The 23861-nt window shown below is 43.7% G+C and overlaps 1 protein-coding gene across 3 annotated transcripts in view; it reads left to right on the forward strand.

Annotated features, from left to right (window-relative positions):
* Nucleotides 1-8185: 8185 nt before the first annotated feature.
* The window catches only part of SYN3 (synapsin III), a 179650-nt gene continuing 163974 nt past the window's right edge, over nt 8186-23861 (forward strand). For all 3 annotated transcript variants that reach the window (XM_044441091.1, XM_044441090.1, XM_044441092.1), the window contains exon 1: nt 8186-8499. In XM_044441091.1, the coding sequence (XP_044297026.1) occupies nt 8186-8499 (314 nt within the window). The remainder of the gene's footprint in view (nt 8500-23861) is intronic.

The following is a 23861-nucleotide window of genomic DNA, read 5'->3' on the forward strand; positions in this document are numbered from 1 at the left end:
AAAAGCAGGCATCAGGTGCTACACAGCATGAGAAATACATCAGGAACTCTTTTGCAGACATCTACATTTACTGAAAGCGTTATCCAAGCATCGTGTAACAAAATACACTGTGTCCCCTCACTGCAAATGCATTCTGTTGGAGTTCATGATACCATTTAAGCACACCAGCATTTTTTGCAGAATTGTTCTCCAAGTTCCAGGTCTGAAAATTTTCTGCCACTTTTTGTAGATTTCTAAATGGGATGGAAAGTGACTCTAAGCAGGTGTGCCCATGTAAGAAGAATGCACAGGTGGGTCTTAGCAACACGCGGATCTCTAGTGAGTCGCCACAACATATACATAAGCCCGATAGGATACTTCCTTGTAACGTCACTCCCGCACCCACCAACTACCGCCTGATTGAAACCACTCCTCCTCCTCTATTCCCAGAACAGTACCATGAGTTTGGCACATGCTGAAATATATGCCATGGAAAAATGCAACATATAAAACATACAGTGCTACTGTTCTAAAGAGATGCAGGCTTTAATGGCAGGAACAGCATGAAGGTGTCAACTTAGAATGTGAAGCGTGTGAAGCAGCAATGAGTTAGGCATTACAGGATGGCAAAAGTAACTTGTGTAGATCTTCCCTGCCAATTTACACATGAAATCAAAATTAAGTAGGAATATGATGAGAATTTATGATAGGCTGACTGCTGGTGTGTACACACATGTCTGAAGACTTTGCAATGTTTTGTTTTGTTTTTAATCTCCCTGCACATAGATTGTTAGCACATCAAGGAGCACATTGTGGAATGGAGGAGATATTTCCATTATGTGCATTTCCATTTCTTGCTACACGGAGTTTCTTTTTTCATGTGAAGTTTTCAGAGATGTGAAGTGCGTCACTCACAGTCATAGTCCATTCAAACTCTTCTGCCTTTACCACCTCATGCTGCTGCAGAGCATATCTGCTTAGGCAACAGTAAATGCACAGGAGTTCATTCTTCACAGGGTTCCTTTGAAATTGTAGTTCTTTGAGGGGACTAAATCTCTAAGTCTCAGCAAAATTGTCAAAGTGGAATTCAGGAATTTATTTGGGGAAGGAGCACTGACTTGTCAACTAGTTGCAGTCAGTCATTCAGACATGCCTTGGGAGGGCTTGGGAGGTCTACAAGTGGCACACTGAAAAAACAAGGGGATAAAGTGTTCCAATTGCTGTGTGATATCAAGTGTGTGGCATTTTTCTGAATGGAAGAAACAGACTGACTTCTGTGTCTGTAGTAGGAAGAATAAAGTGGATCCCTGAGGATTTGCTATGAAGGATAGGCCGACACTGTCAGCAGTGTTAATCTTACAGGCAAACCTTTCAATCACAGTGTTGCACTTCATTTCTTTCCTCTTCACTTCAGTTTTTGTTTTATGTTAGGGATCAGAATTTCTTTATTCTCTCAAAGCAGCAGCTCCCCAGAGACTTGAAACTGTGGAACTAGACAAGTATTCACCTGTCAAAGCTTACTTCTGACCCCTTTTGTCATTTTGTTTCTTCGACCTTTTTGTTGTTGGGTAAATCTAACACAGAGTCCATCTTAATGGGAAATGTTGCCCACACAAGGCACCAGCATGAGGGTAGGGGAGAGTGGGAAATTGGAAAACTGGCTTCACTGAACCCATGATGTCCACTGGGGACTTTGTTGGTCACTTATGTATCACCAGCAAAGAAAAACTATACCACCAAACAAAGAGGGCAAAATACTGCATAAAAATTGACACATGCCATATGCATAAAGGCAGATTTTAAAATACTTTGTATAACATAAATAGAAATGCAGCACGGGATGCCATAGTACAGAAGACTGTGTCTGGGAGACCCATGTGCCTTGGTCTCACTGCTTTCTATAGGTGGGTAACTTCAAAGCCCCACTCGTCCTGACAAACTTTCAAATAAAGGACTGTCCTCCATAAAATGGGCCATGTCACCACCTTAAAAATTGCTCTGTCCTAAGGGGAAAATTGAAGCAAAGCTATAGGCCATGTTTGAGGATATTCATGCAAAGTCATTTCTTTAAATGTATGTACATCTTGTATATTAAATGGTACATGGATCAGAAGCACTGCCAGAACAGACTGAGAATTAAAGCCTAAAAGGATGTTATTTTAAATCCACATCTCCAGCTATGGCTTTTCCAATTGTATTTAGGCCCAGGAACTTGGTTTGGATTTTTAAAGCCCTCCTATGCCCCCATCCCAATAAACTAGGGTCCCTGTCCAGATCAGAGATCCTGTATCTTCTCTACACTGCAAACAGAAAAGCCGGATGTAGCTACTAGATATAGATTTCAATCAATGTTGTTTAGCCCTTAGAATTCTGGTACCGGAAATTCTAGGACATTAGACAGCAGGAGCTGGAAAGAGTGTTTAAAAAGCATTTGTAATTTGTCCATAATTAATACATATTTGTGCCATGTCTGCCTCTAAGTACAAAGCAGGCACCCAGAAACATAAGGAGCTTGAGCAAAGGAAACTAAACATAGCAAAAGGACACCAGCCAGTCCTCAATTCTTCTTTCGAACGAAAAAGGGATTGTACAGGGAAGGGGGTCTCCAATCCCAGTTTACACTAACCCTAAGGATATTGTGACTGGCTACTGTGCCCAACCCACTTGGCCCTGCTGCCAGAAGTGCTCTCCCTGCCCTGTTATGTGCAATCACTAACAAAATAATACATGTCATTTCTTTTCAAGAGAATATCATGCCTGTCTCCCCACCCCACAGACACACATGCTAATTCCAGCAGGGTGTTGTACCTCCAGATCTGAAACACACGGGCCTTCCTGTTATACATAATCCTGGGAGACAAGACAGTAATATCAAAAGATGCCAGACAGGATCAGAAATCCATTCGTCCACCAAATGGAAGGGCAATGTAACATAGCTCATAGCTTGTGAGCCCATTCCAGCCAGCCACCTTCTTTATCATATGTTCCCCTTTATCTTTCTTAGCCAGGCTAAGTGAGCAAAGTGAATGGGTTGCCCCACTGGATCATTTCTCAAGTGGAAGAGTTATCGCGATGGAGTGGCTCGCTCGTTGAGACAGCTTGTATAAGTCACTCTTATGGAAAGGTGCCCTCATGCCAAGGTTTTCACCTAAAAAGTGGGCGTGTCGCTTGGCTCCTTGATTCTTTGGTCAGATCTGCAAGTGCTCAACATGCTTTGACACCAACAGAACGTTCCCGGAGCTGGTTAGGGTGGAGGAATTCGGCCTGCAGTCTGCTCACGGCCCCACTGCACTCGCCATGCCAGTGCGCTGCGCTCTTGAGTCTGTGTCTCCCACCCACGTGCCCCTACAGCAGCATGCTCACTGCGCTCATGAAATTAACAAAATGCCACCCGGTAGCTCATCATGTGTGTTCATATGGCTGGTGAAGTTTCAAATCTATTTGTTATTATTTATTTCCTCTCTATACTGTCCAGTAGCCAGAAGGGCCTGAGGGAAGGGACCCTAAGGAAGATAAAGCTGGAGGAGCTCTCTGTGAGAATTCTTTCTAATGCTTCAAAAATAGACCTGTTCTTTTTTTCACAAAGCACTTAAGAACAGGTATTTTGTACAACAGCATTGATCGCCCGACTACAGAATTGCCACCTCCATGCTCAGAAGGCTCCACCAGTGCGATTCCAGTGACTCCTACTTAGAAGGAAGCTCTGGCTGTTGAGAATTTTGAGAAAAAGTCTCCAAAATGGGGAACAGTAATTCTAGGTGGGATGGAGAAGCCTCAACTGCAGACACCGACATTGATCTGCACCAGATTACAGTCAATGAAACCAAGGGGCTCTCTGTGTACTAAAGAACCTATGAGCTTACTGCTACAGGATGTAATTGTTACCACAGTTACTATAACTTTACTGTAAATGGGTTTCAAAAGAAAGTGTAGAGAAAATATGGCTGGTAACCACCTGGTTGCCCAAAGTTTATCAGGCACTTCGGCCATTTTAAAGAAAGAGACTGCTTGCTTACATGGAGCATTAGTGTTTCTTCACATGGCATGCCTATATTTACTTTGCATTTTAGTGTAGTTGGTAGGAGTCCATGGCGTCTCATTTTTCATCCAGATTTAACCATCTGCAGTACAAGTGGGGATCCATGAAAATATGCATCGCTAAAGCTGGGCACACTCCGGAAGCAATTGTCCTGTGCTTTGTGCTTGCTCAGTGATCCTAGGTGCAGAGCCTATGCTGCCAAGGTACTGCGCAGTCAGTCTTGCTGATGTAACCCTGTCTCCCAAGCCCCCTCTTGTCATTTTCACGAAGCACATTTTGGTCATTGGAAGGAGGCATGCTCCCAAGCTTCATACACCCTTCATATTCGGTAGATCAGCACACGCTCAATGTGCTTGGCAGTTTTTAGCAATGAATCATCAGATCATTGCTACAATTGTGCATAATTTCAGCTACCTAATTCTACCCTAAAGCATTCACTCCTTTATGAATGTAACACATCTCCCTTGTGGTGCCTTACCCCATCTTATTGGTACAAACCTGGATTTCCTTTTGCAGAGGAAAGGAATTTTAGCTCAATAGCAAAGAAAGGGCTCGATTTAACCCTGTCTCTCAAAGCACGAATCTGTTGTGACAGCTGTAAAAACACACTGTGGAAAGCCTCGAGATGATGTGGAAAAGTTATGCTCTGCATTCATCAGAGAAGGGCATCAGACTAAACCTGAAGAGGCTCTGCTCTTTCTTCGGAGAGAAACAGCAAGTTGCTTGCCGACTGTTCCCATAGGCATTTTATATCTGAGCTGATCCTTAATGCATCTTGCCAGGCCTTGTGCGTTAAATACATCCAACTTCTTGATTTTATTCAGTTCAGTGCACTTCAAAGCCATCTCTCTCTCGGTAAAGGAAAGCTCTGCTTTATTAATGCCAATCATGATACTGCATAGCAATTGCGTTTTGTGGAAGACTAAACGTTTGCAAAGACAGATTACATCATGTAGCATTGTACCCAAGGACTGGACTAGAGAAAAAGAAAGATATGGGACAGATAGATTATTTGGGGTTTGTTTGTTTTGTTTTTAAACAAATGTCTCTGAAGCCATTACAGTTTTTATACTCTTTCCGGTTTGCTTTGATGCCTCCTACCTTCATTTGAATCTTTGATGGATGAGGAATGCCTTCAGCATATATGTAGGAACTTAATCTTAATGATGACAGAGGCATTTGTGTCAAAATGTGCAAAGACGGGCTTTCGTCTGAAAGGCTTTTACTGTAGGGAAATGGAGAATAAGTGATGTGTCACTCAGGCCGTCGTCTTTGAAGATAGAGATGGCTTCTGTAATTTCAAAGGATTAGCACTGGATTTATTTCCTCCAGCATTGCAGACTTTTGCTGAGCTGCTTCTGGCTTCCCTGATAAGCAGGGCTCACAAAAGGCCTTTGCAAGTCACCCAGTTAGGACGATAGGGCTGCTGTCATCAGGAGAGAAGCTATGCCATTGTTCCTACTGCTAGAAAGAATGGCCTTGTCAGATCCAAAATTATAACTCTAAGCTTTCATATCCAGAGGATCTCCTATTTCAAACAAAAGGTCGTGATGTACAATTTCAGCACTGACAATCATTTCTAATTTAAAGGATGCCAACACATGTATAAATTATCTGACTTTTCATTTTTCCTGGAGCATTTCTAGATTGAACAGTAAACTATCAAGATGTGATAGAAATGTTAACAGAACTGAACTGTGAAAACAGAGGCATTGTCAAGCACAGGGCAGAAACTGGATGCAACATTAATTATGTCTTTGCATTGAAAGTCACATTTTAATGAAAACAGTGGCTGCTGGAAGGAGGGGGAATTTCAGCAGCTAGAGAGGGGGTTTAACCCTTTCACCCTGGCTGTCATGTTAGGTCAGATAGCTTCTCCAAAGCAGTTATTTGAACTTAGAGGAAAGCTCCTCTTAGCACCCAATATGAACTTTCCTCGCAATGCAAGAGGGCACTTCAAAGGGATGATTTTTGCCAGGGCTACAGTAAGAAACAGTCAGCTTTCCCTCACCCAGAAAATCTGAAGGTGGGGAGGATATGCACAAAGCTATGTTCAGAAACACATCATATCGGGAAACAACAGAGTACAAAAAGCATTCGCAGTAGGAAAAGTATATACAAAAATGTGCATGATCTTGCATATTAATTTTATGCAGGTATTGCAATTTGTTTGCCAAATTGAGAAACAGTGTGAAGCTAATGTACAGTCAAGAAAATGAGAAACAGGGTAAAGCCAAAGTGCTCATGTTTTTCCTACCCTAGCATGTATAACATGCTAGTTGGGCAGAGCTGTTTAACTGGCTGCCCTTTCATCTTCAGCAGAGAGTGGCTTAAATGCACATGCATCCTTATGGTCCTCCTGGGTGGGGACTTTTGCCTTTGTCTTGCTTTGCTTACTAGCCTGAATTATCTGGACCATCTCCTTTGGCAGGCAATTTTCGATGGTACCCTTATCCTACATGTGGAAGCAAAGTTAACTAATTGCAGAATTGATCTGGGAAGTGTTGACTTTAGAAATGAGGAGAGGAGTTCTGGAAACAGGAACACTAGTTGCTTGAAACTATCTACATCTGGAGTGAGCAGCTTGTAGCTCAGTTGATATCTGAGAGCCAGTGTGGTGTAGTGGTTAAGAGCATGGGACTGAGACTCAGACAACCTGGGTTCTAGTCCCCGCTCAGCCATGGAGCCAACTGGGTGACTTTGAGCCAGTCACAGAATCTCAGCCCAACCTACCTCGCAGGGTTTTTGTTGAGGGGATAAGATGGAGGAGGAGATGTAAGCTGCCTTGAGCCCTTTGTAGGGAAAAAGGCAGGATATAAATCCAAAAATTAATAAATAGATAAATAAATATCTTGGACTACAACTCCCATCAGTCCCAGCCAATATAGCAATGATGAGTGCTCACGGAAATTGTTGGATAAAGCATCTGGCCTATCACATGCTGCCCATCTCTGGGCAAAGGAAAGAAAGATGCTGGGTTGAAAACTTGAGGACATGGTATGTGGTGTGGGCAGGTTCTACTTGGACCTTGAAACAGAAGCAGCTGAGTTGCTAGCAGGAAGGGAGTTATCAGAGATAAGGTTGCTTTGGAAGATAGGGAACTATGGGTTAAGAAATCAGAGAGGCGTACAGTTGCAAGAAATTCACTGTGGCAGGGCTACTGTGCCTTCAAGAAGTTCACATTCTGCTTCTCCTACCATCACTGTATTCTAATGGAAAAACCATGACTGGTGTCATTTTATACCATTCTAAATGTCACAAGGTTTTTGCAGGGCCATGGCCTGGAATGTCTAATAAGGCAGACCAGCATGGAGAGCTGGAGGAGAGGATTCTGGACAGAGCCATTCTAAACATGTGTTTTCAGGAAGGCATGAGACACTGATGGCATCTGCACCGGTCTTGGTTGAGCCATTTTCCTTACCACACAGAAATCTGCTGCCTGGAGACTTAATTGAATTTTGGAAAAGTTCTCAGGGCCATGTGCCAGCGGTGGCAGAGGGTCAAAGGCATACAAGCCAGGACTGAAACTGCACATGCCAACATATTTTCTTTTAAAGCACTTACTGCATGCAATTAATCTTTAGGAGAAGCATTTTGATATTCTGCCAAAAGCCAGGAAATCACAAACCAGCAATGGCTGGGGAGAAAGGGTGGGCCAAGGGAAGGGTGTGGGGCAACCCCCTGTGACTAGATGGGAACAGGCCTTTGGTTCAGCACCCCTTCCATGAATAACAATTCTGTCATTTGTGGGACACTACCAAGCAGCCAAGATATGCAACCGGCTGACTTCCACTCCTGCTGGGAAGTGAAGGCTACCAATACAAAGGTCTGGAGGAAACTGGTCAAAAACTGGTCCAGGCCTCTCTTCTCCCACAGTGCGCCCACATTTGAGCTACAAGCTTCTTAATCTTTTTATTTATTTATTTCCATTCATAGCAAAAGGCCTCATAGCTGTCTCATTTCTTCAATGTATTCTTCAGAGCCCTAGAGATTCATTCTAATATGTTGTCCCAAACTATATTTTGCAGGCAAGAATCCCTGGAAAGAGCAGTCTCCTCCACCCTGAACAAACGAAAGTGGCAAAATATCTCTTCCAAGTAGTCAGCAAGAGCCCAGATTAGTTCTTCAGACCCTGTCATTTTGACCTGTGATAGAGAATCCGCCACAATGAATTTCCTGAGGAGGCGCCTCTCAGACAGTAGCTTTGTGGCCAACTTGCCAAATGGCTACATGATGGACCTTCAGCGTGCGGATAATTCCACCAGCAGCCCCGTTTCCCCAGCAACAGAGAGGAGGCCACCACCTGCCCAGCAACCGGCTCCTCTTTCTTCTGGAACCAGCATCTTCAGTTCCATCTCCAGTGCCATGAAGCAAACCACACAAGCGGCTGCAGGGCTGATTGAGCACTCACCAAGCCCTGCCCCTGTCACCCAGCAGAAGCCCCAGAACCTCTTGGTAATCGATGATCCACACACAGACTGGTAAGCACCCACCCTTCGCCGGCTTGGGGGCAGCAGTCCTCATGGGTCTGAAACCAGAATTATGAACCCCTCAAAAAACCCATCATTCAGGTGGGTCTGACTGATGTGTCAGAGTGGCTTGCAAGGTCTAAAATAGTATACAGCAACATGTAGAGTGCATTCCTTAAAAAATGAAGACCTAACACTCGTCAGGATAGGAATCAAGGATATGACACCATATGATAAATAATCTGGTCCTGGCTATGAACTGGAAAGGTTGTAATGTGAGCTCAATACATTTATCTGACTTCAGGGTTGGAGCTGTAAGGGCTTGTCCTCCTTGAGCTTCAAATCATTAAAACAGAAGCACACACACTTAGAAAAGATGGGCCTTTTCTTTGGTTTGCAACATGTCCATATTTAAAGGTGACTGTTTTCCTTGTTTTGTTCTTGAATGTTGGTCCTCTTCGAAAGGGGGGGGTTCATTTCTAGTCATTGCTGCATCTTGCATGCATTTTAATGGATTAATTTTTCAGGAAGTAATGCTCATTGCCCTCTAATTCAGGAAATCTCTGTACAAGTCCCCACTTGACCATCAAGTTCAATGGGTTACTCGGGACTAGCCACTACCTCTCAGCCCAGCCTGCCTGCCTTGAGTTCTTTGTGAGTGGAGTGGAGAGGAAAGCTGGGATATAAATGTATTTATATCTTTACATTTATACCTTCCTTTTTTCCCTGTAAGGCCTCCAAGGGGGCTTCTATAAACCTCCTATCCATTTCATCCTCCCAACAACCCTGTGAGGTAGGTTAGGCTGAGAGTCAATGACTGGGCCAAAGTCACCCAAAGAACTTCTTGGCCAAATGGGGTATAAAACCTGGATCTTTCCAATCTCAGGGCAACGCTCCCACGTAGCACCCCAGTGATCATATATATCTGGTGATCATATAAAACTACCAAGAGTGAGAATGTTTTCCCTTCCATTTGCCTTCATTGTTCCAGAAGTAAATTTAGCAGACATTATACACATGCTGGTTTCTATGTAACTACTGCTATTCATATAAAAAGGAGGAGGAGTCTGGGGACAAGGAGTTGCATTGGAAGCTGAAGACTACTTTTGCTTTACACCTGTTTCCCCTGCATTCACAGGTAATACCAGTTTTTCTAACAGACCGTATGTACCTTTTATAGGTAGGATTTGGCTATGTAGAATCCCCACTGATGGGAAATCTGTGAAGCTTCTTATGGTGGAATATGATTAAGTGATCATAGTGAAGTAGGCAAAAACCACAGCAGGGGCTGGAACTTGAGGTGCAAGAAATCACCTCTCAGGAATGGTTTACTCTTTTTCTGTTTCTCTGAGTTCAGTTGCTGCCTTGAATCTTCCCTATGAGCGTTCTTGCTGATGGCTTTGATGCCTCTTGTGATGCCATCCAGACAACACTAGATGTCACCACTTGATCACTTTTGAGAAATTCTGAAATGCTTTGCAGGCTGGAATGAAGACAGTCCTGGATTTCAGGCTCTGGTTGGGGTTCATCACGTTTGGAAGCCATGTGAGGACTGGAGGTATTCACTGATTCGGATTAGAAGCACAGCACACAGTCTCTCCCTACGTGGATCTGTGTGTCTGCTGCCACCCACACAAAGGCCCATGGCCCTCAGCAAGCAGGAACCCCGTTGGCCCTCCTGCCCGGTTCCTTTCAGTCCTGCAGGAATGTAAAGAATGGAATGCTCCAGCACCAGCTCCACTATGTTTCACAGTGGACACATTTCATTCACAGCATTTTTATTCTGAGTGGGCAGTGCTTTCTCTAGTGTGGTGCATGCAGGCCAGCAGTGTTTGACTCTGCAGCCGACGGCACCAGAAAGTGCAGAATAAGACCAGTTTTATGTCAAGAACCTTGTGGAACTCCTTAGAAAAAAATTCTTCCAAATGATTTTAGGAGCCATGTGGACTGTTCTTCACAAGAGGAAGTGATTGACTGAGACCCAAAAGGATGAGTGTGTGTGTGTAGATGGAATTTTGGAAAGTATCCTTTCCTGCTTGGGACAGACAGAAGATGGCTATTCATGCTGCAAAGGGTACATTCTGAGCATACTTTTGGGTTGGCAGGTGGGGCAGACTGGTCAGATTTCTGTTCACTCTCTGCATGTTTCAACAGTCTAGCTAACCATATACTAGACTGAAGTATCAAACTGAGGCTGCAGAAACTTAGATGTTTTTCCTCCTCTGGGAGATGCATTTCTGAAGACCTTTTGCAGATCTTCACTGAGAGACCTGTGGCAATTACAGTCCAAAACATGGGAGAAAGGCAGAGGGGAGAGGACAATAGGAGTGCATTCACATCATGAGGACATTAGGAAACAGTGGCAGAACTCCATGTTACTGTAAGCAGGCCAAATCCAGGCGCATGACCTCATCCAGGAGGAAAACGTCCCACCTCTGTCAACTTCCTTGCCCAGATCACTTCTAAGTAAAGACAAGCTCATGCTGAAGCAAATTTCGCAGATAGAATTTAGGATTGTTTAGCAGCAAAAACAAAAATAAAGTTTTGGGTGTGTGTGTGTTTAAATCAGTTATTTTTGGAACAATTTGTATCAACATCCCATTTTTATTTAATTATAAAAGGGAATCTTTTGTTTGCAAACCTGTATGGATCAGCAACCGATCTCTCTTCAAAGCAAAGCAGTGTCTTGCCTAAGCTTTCAAATACTCCACTACTGTCCATTGACTCACTATTTTCACACATCATTGTGAGTTTCACAGGACAGTCTTCCACAGGTCAAATGCTGAAATCTTGCACATTTATTTCAGTGGGACCAAAACATTCAGAGACTGGGCTGTACCATGACCTCAGGTTTTTTATTTTAAAATGCCTCCAGTATGATGCACTTTTCACACTTTCTGTTCAGGTAAACTGGCCTCTGCATAATTAACCTGAAGATCCGAAGAGACCCAAGAGGTGCCTCTGTGTAGAGCGCTGTGTGTAAAAGAACCTTGCTTTGTTAGGGTCCCAGTCTTGCGGGATCAATGTTTACACACACATATTGGAAAAGACAGAAAAATCTCTTCAGACATCCAGCTGAGCCTCTAGAGGTCATGCATGGAGTTTATCATGAATTCTCATGAATTCTTTCAGGCTATTCCTCACTACAGTTGGGTCCTGCATAGAAGGGATAACTATGTCCTAAATTAAGCTCTAAAACCTTGCACATTGTGAGCATGTTGCAAAGTTGCATGGTGCAGTTGATGATACCAGACCAAGAGGAATAGTGTCCACAGGGGGAAGCCCCATCGAAATAATGGAGAAAAATTCTCAAATGTGCAAAACATATTTCGAAATAGATTTCATCCTCTGCACACTACTGCATTTAGTGCATTCTCCATATTCATCTTCATTATTCAGAAAAAAGGTCTCAAAAGTCATTTAGTCCAAGATCATGGAAAAGGGAATAATTCCCTTCCTTTCAATACATCTTAGTTTTCTAATGTTGGTGGTCTACCCATAGATCACCACCCATAGACTTCTCAGGAGTCTATGGGCAGCCTCCTTCATCAAGTGGAGTCAACACACACATCACAATCCCCTATGGTGAGTGAGTTTAGGATTGCTGCCTTGTTAAGTGCCTTTAGCAGCTGCTATACTGACATCCTGTTGGACCAAACAAAGAGTATGAAGTTTTTTGCATGGACAGTTGGCCAACCCAAAGCACACATACCCAAAGTGGTATATCCAGCAGGGATTTCTGGTATCCCCAGATTTCAGCAGTAAAACTGTGATAGGCCTTTGCACCCCGATTCCCTCCCCTGCACTTGACTTCTTCCTGATCCCTAGTTCAATAAACTGAAAGCAAAACTATGCTACAGTAAAGGTTATGGGGATGAGAGCACATGCCAGAGTGGTATTGTCTCATACTTCAGGCAAAAATGTTGGCCATCACTAATTTATTATCTTGGCCAAAATCTACATGTTACCCATAATACCCACTTTTGATTCACAGAATGTTGTTGGTTAGTTGCGAAGTAATGTCCAACCCATCACGACCCCATGGACAACATTCCTCCAGGCCTTCCTGTCCTCCACCATCTCCCGGAGTCCACTTAAGCTCACACCAACTGCTTCAGTGACTCCATCTAGCCACCTCATCCTCTCCTGTCCCCTTCTTCTTTTGCCATCTGTTGTTCCCAGCATTAGGCTCTTCTCCAGGGAGTTCTTCCTTCTCATTAGGTGGCCAAAGTATTTGAGTTTCATCTTCAGGATCTGACCTTCTAAAGAGCAGTCAGGGTTGATCTCCTCTAGGACTGATTGGTTTGATCGCCTTGCAGTCCAAGGACTTACAGGGGTCTTCTCCAGCACCACAATTCAAAGGCCTCAATTCTTCAGCGCTCAGCCTTCCTTACGGTCCAACTTTCACAGCCATACATTGCAACTGGGAAAACCATAGCCTTAACTATACGTACTTTTGTTTGCAGGGTGATGTCTCTGCCTTTTAGTATGCTGTCTAGATTTGTCATAGCTTTCCTCTCAAGGAGCAAGTGTCTTTTAATTTCTTGGTGGCAGTCCCCATCTACAGTGATCTTGGAGCCCAGGAAACTAGAATTTGTCACTACCTCCATTTCTTCCCCATCTATTTGCCAGGAAGTGATAGGACTGGTTGCCATGATCTTAGTTTTCTTGAGGTTGTGTTTCAAGCCAACTTTTGTGCTCTTCTCTCTCACCTGCATCAAGAGGCTCTTTAGTTTCTCTTCATTTTCTGCCATTAGAGTGGTATGATTCACAGAATACCTTCTATCTTTCTAGGCCAGAGTCACCTTTGTGATGCCAATGGACACCTGAGTCCATGGATACCTCTTTGTAATCCCCCAGGATCCTTGCCCCTGTCAGTTATTATTTTATTTCTCAATATTTTAAAAATGGAGTATTATTAAAATTGGGAGGGTGGTATGCTGGAATGCAAAGTGCTGCCCTCTAGCACCACCCTGATTTGGATTCAAAAGAGTTGTTATGTGTTTTGGAGTTCCGAAATACCCCCATCACCTCCGCCTTGTATTTAGGATCTTGTGTTTTTTGACAAGCCGTGTCAATGGTTTCCCATTTGATGAATGGGAAACCTGGCAGACTTTGAATGGGAAACCTGGCAGACTTTTTGTAAGAATGCCCATGCTGTTTATCAACATTTCACATATGTCCACCAACCCAGAATGGTTGGACAGCCCAGTTTTTCCACAGTTACTCAGGGTACTTTGGAATATGGAAGAGGAAGGATCTGGAAATGAAGCCTCCATAAAGGGCAACAGAGAATATTTCATTCTTCCCCATCATACCTTTAAACACATACTTACCCCCAGTATGCCTAGTAGGAAGCAATATTGGAGGACCTTGCAGATGTTGCATCAGTTTGGTTCCCCAAAGTTTGGTTCTCCCCACTCCTGCTCATGGCCCATCCTTGTGCCAGCTGCAATAAGGTGAACTCCTAGAAAGAAATCGGCCAGCCCATGGCAAGACAGCAACTGCTTTATGAACAGCTGAGCATGGAGTGTGTCACTATATTAGCACAAGGGTCAAGTCATGCCCTTACACTGGTGCCAAGAGTTGAGTTAGCACCAGATTTCATCTCATCAAGCATATGGGTAAACTTGGGGACCCTCTTTGATCAAAGCATCCCAATCTTCTTTAAAGAGTTGAGTTAGAGGTTTAAGAAAACAGCAGGAGAGTTTAAAAGGAGAACAAGATTCCCTGTGGATTGTGGTGGTGTTGTTGTACATCATTATGCTGCCTCTGAATTTTACTGAAAACAAAATTCAAGGCCAATTTGGACGTTCATACTTGGGCAAAAATCTGAAGAATTCAGAAGAAGGCTGAAAGGGTTCTCAGAGCGGAGGCAAGGGTGGGAGGTGGAGAGAAAGGAGTCTACTCTTCCCTGACTTGGAACTATACACCCAGTCCTATGAATCACTGTGTCTGTGTACTGTTTCGTGAGACTTGCCTGACACAGTAGAATTGTTGTCTACAAAAGCAGAGTGGAACTTTCCAGATTCTGCCAGAATTCACTCAGGGCAGCCGGGTGTACATAGTGAGGCCCTCATGGCTGTTTACACTACCGGACACTGTTATGTGAACTCAGCTGTGCCTGAATTGTTTTCTCCCATTGGCTTGAACCTTGACGTCCCATTGTGATGAGGAAGGGGACAAATCCCCCCTCTCTCTGCATTTCTGCCGTACTCCGCCGCTTGGTCGAGTTCCTGAATGGTTAAAAGCTGCACATCCCAGATGTTTATGTTTGGATTGTTCTAAACAGAGGAGACAGAAATGGCAAAGGATATGCATTTCCCACCCCACAATAGCAACATGCAATTCAGACAGTGTACAGTTACAGAAAGATCACACAACACTGGAGCACTGAAGAAGGATGTGGAAGATGAAATTATTTAAATAATACTCAGCAGTGCATGCTAACAGAAATGAAATCCCAGGTTACACACCGTTCACTGTTACTGCACAAGAGAAAAGAAGACTTGGAATCATCACTTCACATACACCAAGCACCGAAAGCCAAATCCGGGATTACTTTAAGTGTGTGCCTAGCAGCTGCATCTTTCTTTTACCACCATTTTTACTGTAGAGTGCTTACAACCCTTGATCCAGATTGGGACCCTAGCGTGGGGTATGAGGTATTTTTAAGATCCAGATCCTGGCTCAGAGTAAAAATGATAAGAAGACAGAGCTTCTTGGCATACATTTGACCATTAGCAAGCGTATGGAATGGGCTTCTGTGGGAGGTGATTGAAGCCCCATCGATGAGGGTGTTCAAGGATAGGCTAGACACGCACATGGTAGGCATGGTATGAATGGAGCCGGCTGGAGCTGGGGGTCAGACCAGATGGCTCAGGAGGCCCTTTCTGACTTGCTCAGTTTCTATGTTTCTATTTAGGGGCACAGAATTCCTTAAAATGCATATCTGACAGCTTCCTCTTTTTATCCTATTTTACTCCAGTGTAGGTACATTTGGATCTTAAAAGCCCCCCAGTCTGGATTATGACCCCTGAACTAGTCTAGTGTAATGTCCAATAGACCCTTCAAGTACAGTCTGCTTTATGATTTTATGGTCCGTAGCAGAACCAGGAGCAGCTTTTTGTAGGTATCCATGAGAATCATCAGCACACAGGCTGCGTTGTTGCATTCATACATGGCCATTTAAACAGTGTGGATTTGAGCCTCTCTTCCTTCCTTCGCATATAATCCCTGTTAGTGTGGGAAAGAATTGGAAAATGGATCCATGTATGCTGCGGCCGGTGTAGCTTCTCACATTCATGTATGCAGAGCAGTGTCCAAACAGAGCCAGCCTCAGCCCCATGTGTGAAATGCCCTCCATCGTGGATTCCCACACATTGCAAGCTAAACAAAAACAAGCAGGCTGCCACCCTGGCTAAAGTGCACCATGTGCAAGACTGCAGTGAATGACAGCTGTGTGGAGGTTTTGAGCATGAATGAAAACTCTGGGAATGGCAAAGAGTTCAGGTAAGGCTGTCAAAGCAGCATGATAAATAGAACTTCTCACATAACTGTATATTTATATTTTTGTAGTGTATACTTAAAGTAACTCGGGATCCAGTCCTCCTGACAGAAAGGTGACCAAGAACTGTGAAGGATTAGCATTGATGCAAAAATAGACATAAGGGGTCTGGAAAATATTCCCTCCTAGGTTATAAATACAGTCATGCGAGTCAAATTTGGTAGCCTTAATTACTTTAGCAGAGTCTCCTTAAATGTACTGTGTTTAACCCTATAGAGCCTCGCTTGGAATAGCAAAATGACACACTTTCCAAGTTTTGACGGATAAAAATAGATGCACTCATTTAATGCTAGGAATGCAAGTTCATATTATATGATTAAGCAAGAAACTTAGTAAACACGGTGCCCCTGGAATGCTACGCATAAAATGTTGCATGCAGAGCATCCAATTGTAGAACTATTTGTGTGTTGATGCTACAGATCAGATCATTTTTAGTGCATTATGCTACAATTTAACTTTCCAGACACAAATAGGAAAACTTGCAAACCACACTACACAGTAGTAAAGCTATATTACTGAAGGAAGGCAGGAGTATTATTTTGAGCACATAGATTCCTGGGATGTCATATGGAGTCAGTTTTCACTAGTTACAGATTTGTATCATTCAGCAATTGATACACAGCTGGTATAACCAAGACTTCAAGTTGAACAGATTTAGGATCTGTAGCTTTCTCAGCTCAGAAGGTTCTGAGCATCCCATGGACCACAAGATTGCCTCCACGCTTCCTTGCCCTCCAAAACATTTAGACAGCCAATTTTAGTTGTCTAAATATATTCCCCCTCCTCTTAAAGAGCAGGGACTGAGGCACCATTTAGGTTTTTCAGCAGTGTCATGTCCCTCACTTCCTTGAGTCCCTTCCAGTTCCCGTCTTGAAGACAGTTTTCCATCTTTGGGACCTGAGCTGATGTGGAAAGAAGCTCACAGGCTAAGAGGTTAGACGGACTCTTCCAAGAGTAGAGTCTCCACTGTGACTTCAGAAGGCTTTCCCAAGGTTGCAGCTGGGATTCTGCCATTTTCTATGGTTGGCCAAACAAGTTCTACCAGCCATAGGATTGCATCCTTATGGGGCTCCAATGGATTTGGAGAAATATTCAAGAACATGTAGCCTGGATAAGCTATTCTTTTAACTATTTTAACCACAATATTTTAGCAGAATGATACATTCTAGTAAAACAGGTGTGCAGTGTTTTTGACCCTGCAGGCTTCATCAGGAGTCAGCAAGGGATCTGGGAGCTGCACTAGCACATACATGCGCGCTCATGCACACACACACACACGAAAACCTCCTTCCCACCCTCAACAACCACAATTGGCTCTGCTGCTCTGACAGCACTATTTGTCGCCCAGAAGCAGCAGCAGCGTCAATCAGCAGGCAAAACCTGATAGTGGCAATAGAAAGATGGGTGCATGGATGGACAGATGGGTGGATTTGTCTGTTTCCAGTCCTTGTCTTGTTGTGGTACAGAAACAGCTTTGGTCACCTGGATGAATGTCCTGTGCACGAAATAGATTGTGCAGTGCATTCTTGTTGATTCTGTATGACTTCTCTGTGGCACTCAGTACCATTGATTGTGGGATCTTTGTGGCTGTCATGGAACTTGGGGGCATCATTTGGTCGTGGTTCCAGTCCTCTTTAGCTCAATGTCCTAATTTAGTTGGCAATTTTCAGACTTTGTGCCTCCTGTTGACTAACTCAATAATGTACATATAACATTTTTTCTGTATGATATAAATGGATGATATTATTTACATTGTAGCCACTGGTGAGCAGATAAAAACTTCCAGATTTTAAACTAATAATTGCCGGGAGGATTGTGTTAGATGTGTTTATTTTTTATTTTTCTTACAAAAAGGAAATTGGTTTTTATTTCTTGGAAGAACTGGATTAAAACTTCAAGCAAACTTGCCTTTTCTGAGGAGATTATGCCTGTCAAGTTTCAGATGAATAGATGCAGGAGGTTTTATGCAAGAGCAGCCCTTACAGTCTGGGCAGGAAGGATTTACAGCCTTGAGAGTTCAAAATAAAGGAGTGGGGGCACTTATTATCCTATATTTTCTGTAGGCAATTGTGATGAAAATGCCAAAAATATAGAGGTGGACCAAGCTAACAAACCTGAAAAAATTATACACTTTATTATTTTATTTTATATTTTATTTATTTTATTTTTGTGGAAGCAAGTGTTCAAAATGTTTGGGAAGAAAGAGATTTGTTTCCCCCAGCTCTCTCCCATGTTTTATTTGGCAATGAAATGCATACATCATAGGGGTATCCCTAGACAGGAAATCTGCAAAATTTCAGAAGGACTGGGGAGTTATGATAAATGAGCAACGGTTCAGGGCTGAATCCTCTGGCAGAGTAGACACTGTCCAGCCAACCATAGAGAGGTTGGAGTCCAGCGTCGACTTTGGCTGGGGCTCTGACTTTGGAATGACTTCCTTATTCCCTTGTAGGCAGCATGGTTCTTTCTGGACCAGCTACGGCCCCAAAGTCAGAAGACTGGCCTTAGAGAGGGACATTTGTGGATGTCCCAGGGAATGCAGAGAGGAACAGTGAGGTTCTGCCATAATATGGTGTGATGTGCAGCAGACTCAGCCTGTCCTCTCCTTGCAATGGGGAAAGACTTAGATGGCCGATTTCAGTTTCATTCAGCCATCTAACTCATTTGCAGGGACAGGGGCATGCCAAGGTTGCATGCTGTTCTGCTCTCTATTGGGCACCCATAATCTTCTGCGTTCAGGGGTCACAGGGAGCCACACAGGAAAGCACTATCCAGGCATTTTGTTTTCTGCTCAGTTGGCACCAATGTCACAAAAAGGCAACAGGTCCACTCAAATAGGTGTGATGCATACAATAGACTTACACATCCAGTTGTTTCAAAGCAAACTTCTTTCCACTGCCCAATGCTGCATCTTCCCACATCTCACAGCTGCTGTTAACATTTCTACATCTGGGAGAAGGAAGTAGCAGAAAGCACACTCCTCTGATAATATAGCACTTCTGTATCCCTGCCCTAAAGAACTGTGAGTGAAGATCCCTGATAAAAAACCATCCACTTAGAAGCAAGAACTGTCCATCACAAAACTGCCCCCACTCTGCTTTCCTCTTATAAGGAATCTTTGAGGAGAAATGTATCAGGCTTTGCAAGCTCACAGTTTGGGTCTCCCTGCCCCTCTGAATTGGAATCTCTCATGAAGATTCGGGAGGATCAGATTCAGTCAACTCCAAAGGAAACCTGCTTTGCTTCAGAATCCGTGAACCTTTCTGAATCTTTGAATATGTGAATCACTGTGATCTGGTCCCAGACTCAGGATTCATCCAGTCTGGAATGCATCCCTAACTGTGGGACAAGTCTACAAAAGGAGAGTGGAGCTATAGCCCAAAGTGAACAAAGCCCCGTGGGCATGAAGTTAGTAGGCGTGAATGTTCCTTTTTCACACTGCAACACCCCATCCTTTCTTTGCCTCTCTTTCACATACACAAAAGAGCAGAGGAAGCAATTCCCAGAGAGGCCAGTAAGAAAGTAAGAGCAGGCCTGCAGCGACTGGAGAACCGGAGGACAATGAGGCTGTAGGGCTGTTGGATCCTCATCTTATACTTAAAGGGAAGCTGACTTATACCTGCATATGGGTGCCTTCAAATTAACTGCCTGCAGTTGTAGTGGCATTGCCCCAGCCAGGAAATTATTCTCCTTACTGTGAGGTGCACAGCACCCTGGGCTCCCTTTACAACCAAAGTGGATTTATAGGCCAAACCACCTGCTAACATGGTTCATGGATGTTATCCATAATGAGAAAACAAGTGCAGTTGAAAGAGAAATACAGCAATGTTTGCTGAGACTCATGTGTGAACCTGGGCTAACCTGATTTATTGTTTTCATGTGGTTTTCACGTTAACCTGCTCCCAAAGTTCAGATGAATGGTTTCCACTGAAAAATGAACCAATGTGGAATAAGCATTTCCACATTGTGTGACAAACGGATTAACCCCTTCCAGCTAACCTTTGAATTACTGTCAGGATTTTTCACAGGGAACAGACCAACAATACACTATTTTGGATGATCTGTAAAATAAAATGGTCCCCCACAATCCAAGCTTTTAAGGAGCACAGAATGGGGCAGGGGTGGCAGCCAGCTTTTTGTGGCTATGGAGAAACTTCCAGGAAAAGTTCCAGGAGGATATTAACCCAAGGAGGTTGCAGAGAGGTTTAACAACCCCTAAATAAGCCATGGACTCTTGGGGTGACTGCTTGTCAACAGACAAGCCACACTGTGGGAAGTGGTGCACATTCAACATGACATGAGAACTCATCATGGCTTGTCAGTCATGGTGGCTTGTTGCATTCACAAAACCAGACCAAGTTTTCACAGCCAAGATTGCTCATTATCAACCCCAAGCACTGTTTTCCTCACCTGGCAGAAAAAAAGAGCTCTTATCATTTAGCATAATTCTATCCACCGAGAAGTCTTTCCTGAATTCTGTGGTAAGGAGTGATTTAATAAGAAGATGTACGAGTTTAAGCCTACTGTTGGGCTACAGTTTTGTTTACAAAGATCACATGAGTAAACACAGGCTGCTAGGGGGCTTCATCTGTGTAAAATGAAAGATGAGCTAGTGATGCCTCCCCAAACAAAGAACATTGCTAGCCAAACACTGCCTAAACTGATTCACAGCCCACCAAGGGAAACATCTCCCTGATCTTTTCCACCTTGTGCTCCTGCTCATTCTTTGGCTACTGTTGTTGCAGCCCCAGGCCCAACCTAACAGGAGGGCTACACCAAGGATGGATAAACCAAGAGTGAAGGGGGTGAAGCCCCCAAGTCCTTTGTGGCCTCCCATCCTTTCTGTGCCCCACCCCTGGGATGGCCACTGCTGTGCCACCAAATTGTTTTACTGGGTTGGTTTTTGTGCTGCTTTTTTATAGTTCTGGTTTTTCATCATATTTTCTGTTTATTTTCTGTTGATATTTACTGACATCTTGCTCTTGATTGGCTTTCAATATATTATTGTCTTCATTTATTTTAAACTATTGAAAAATGTGTTGGGAATACACTTGATGGATATGTAAATTCTTTCTATTTAATAGTGCATGTTTCCTTCACAACTTGTAGCAGTTTCTTGTAATGGGGCATCAGGGTCTTAACATCATAAAGCAGAACATAAGAGGGGAGTGGGTCTAAAGTGACGAATGTTGGAGTAACAAAGGGTAGAACGAGGAAAGGGTTATGACAGAAATGGGAGACGAACCCTTGGGAGCTGGGTTTGTGTTTCTTCCAGCAAGACTTTTATGTTTCTGCGGTTCCCTGAGAGGCAGGAAACACAGACAAAGCCCCTGAGCTATACAACTCTGTGCCAGAAAGGAATACATCTGCAGGATTTCTGCCTGTCATGTGGCTGACGAAAGTAACTGTCCTTTGAGAAGAATGCAAGCATGGCCCAAAGGCAGAGTTTCCGAACTGACCAACTGCTGATGTCATGAATTTTCCATTGCTAAAACTGAAACACTGGCTGCGTAGCACGTGTTTTGGAAGGTGTACTAAAAACATCAGAGTATCCCTAAATCTTTTGTCAGCCCCATTTCCTTGTTTACGAGTCTTTTCACAGCCATTATACGTGAGAGGACGGACAGGAGGAAAGGAAAGCAGGGAATGGCTTTCAGGGTAACTACAAACAGGCAGGAGGGGACCGTGTGATGTGATCAGAAAGAAGTGGCTTGATGAGCACCAGGAACAGTACATTCTGTTACATTTCAGCAGCACTTTTATGGAGCAAAACACCTGCTCGGTACATTACACTATAGCACTGAAAGCAAAGGAAATGTGATAAGTATTTATATCCCCATTGATACAGACACACAGACAAGGGGTGCTTTCAGATGAAGAGCTCCAGTGCTTCCAATTAAAAGACTCTGCAGCCTTCCATCTTTTCTTCCTTAACATATTTTTTGTGGAAGGAAGGAAGGAAGGAAGGAAGGAAGGAAGGAAGGAAGGAAGGAAGGAAGGAAGGCAGGCAGGCAGGCAGGCAGGCAGGCAGGCAGGCAGGCAGGCAGGCAGGCAGGCAGAAAGAGGTGGTGGTAAAACATGGAGGGGGTTAGAAGTTGAAAACAATATCATCTAGATTTTTCCTAAAATGTGATGAACTTAGTAAGGTATTTGCATATGGAAGGAAGCAACATTACCTTATAGCAGTGGTGGAGAACCTATGGCACGTGTGCCGCAGTGGGCACGCAGAGCCCTCTCTGTCAGCATGCGAGCCAAGTCACCCCAGCATCGCCCCAGCAGCCGAGCATCGGATAACAGTGCACATAGGGGCCATGTGCATGCTCGGAAAGGAGTAGTGGTGCCAGGAGATGATGTCATGAGCTGAGACCATAGCTGCGACTCATCTGAGTTTTTGCATGGCTGGTCAGTGCACTGCCAAGGATATATGTATATTTGCTTGGACTAGCTGTGAGTTGTTTTTTCTAAACTAAGACCTCAGTATTCAAGTTTTATTGCAGTGTTGGCCCTTTGCATTAAGTGGGTTTTGGGTTGCAGTTTGGGCACTCGGTCTCTAGGTTCACCATCACTGCCCTATAGAATGAAGGGAAGCATCTGTTTTGAGCACATGGACCTAAAAGCCTCTTGTTTGGTACAGAAGGGTCTTTGTCATGCATTCAACCAGGTTGAGATTGACATTCTCTGGTCCCTTTGCTATCTCTTCTGTTAGAGATAAGTTGCTTTCCTCTTGCCCCATAAAAAGCTAAAGTTTTCCCCATGACATTAAAGTCCAGTGATGTCTGACTCTTGTGGGCGGTGCTCATCTCTGTTTCCTAACCGAGGGACTCAGTGTTTGTCCATAGACAGTTTCCGTGGTCATGTGGCCAGCATGACTAGACACTGAGGTGCACGGAACGCTGTTACCTTCCACCGAAGTGGTACCTCCTTTTTATCTACTTGCATTTGCATGCTTTCAAACTTCAAGGTTGGCAGGAACTGGGATGAAGCACGGGAGCTCACCCCATCCTGCGGATTCGAACTGTCGACCTTTTGATCAACCAGCCGAGCTGCTCAGCAGTTTAAACCACTGTGCCACCCACAGTTCCTTCTTGTCCCATTGCTTGCTTGCTTGCTAGTTGTGAAGGCGTGTCCAACCCATAACGACTCCATGGACAACATACCCTCTTGCTAATAGGGGTTGTGCATGAGAATGATATCTACCAGCTCCTAGGAAAGATAAACTATAGATCTACATTTAACTATAGGATTTTTTTATAGATTATAGAAAGTGTAGAATACTGAATGGGAAGTACTACATTCCTTTAGGAAGGTGTGCTTGGCTATCATTGGAAGGGCAGCAGTTTTTAATATTCATTCATTTATTTAAAACATTTTTACCCAGTCCAATACAGAAAATCGTCTCAGGATGGCTTACAGAATGGGCAGAAGTATTCCTAAATTAACAATGACTTTGTGCTCTGGCCATGAGCTCTCTGCCATTTCTTTTGATCTAAAAGGATCAATGGGCAAACAAACCCATCCAAATTAATCTTTTCCATGCATGGACATTTCAAAGATTCATTTTCTAAAAATTGTCATGCCTGAATCAGAGCTAAAGCTGAGAGAAATGTCAGTTGAGACAATAGGACTGTTTGCAATAAGAAAAACCCACTAATTTAAAATTGCTGTGAATTGGCCAAAGAGCTTTGGCTATTGGCTGGTACAGAAGTGAAATAAATAATTACATAATATTGCAGGGTTTTCTGGGATGCACAAGTGAACTGCCTGTGGTTTGCCCACTTCTTGCACAACCTATGATCAGCTGAACCAC

The sequence above is a fragment of the Varanus komodoensis genome, unplaced genomic scaffold (genome assembly GCF_004798865.1).
Source record: "Varanus komodoensis strain SLA01 unplaced genomic scaffold, ASM479886v1 scaffold39, whole genome shotgun sequence".
NCBI lineage: Eukaryota > Metazoa > Chordata > Lepidosauria > Squamata > Varanidae > Varanus > Varanus komodoensis.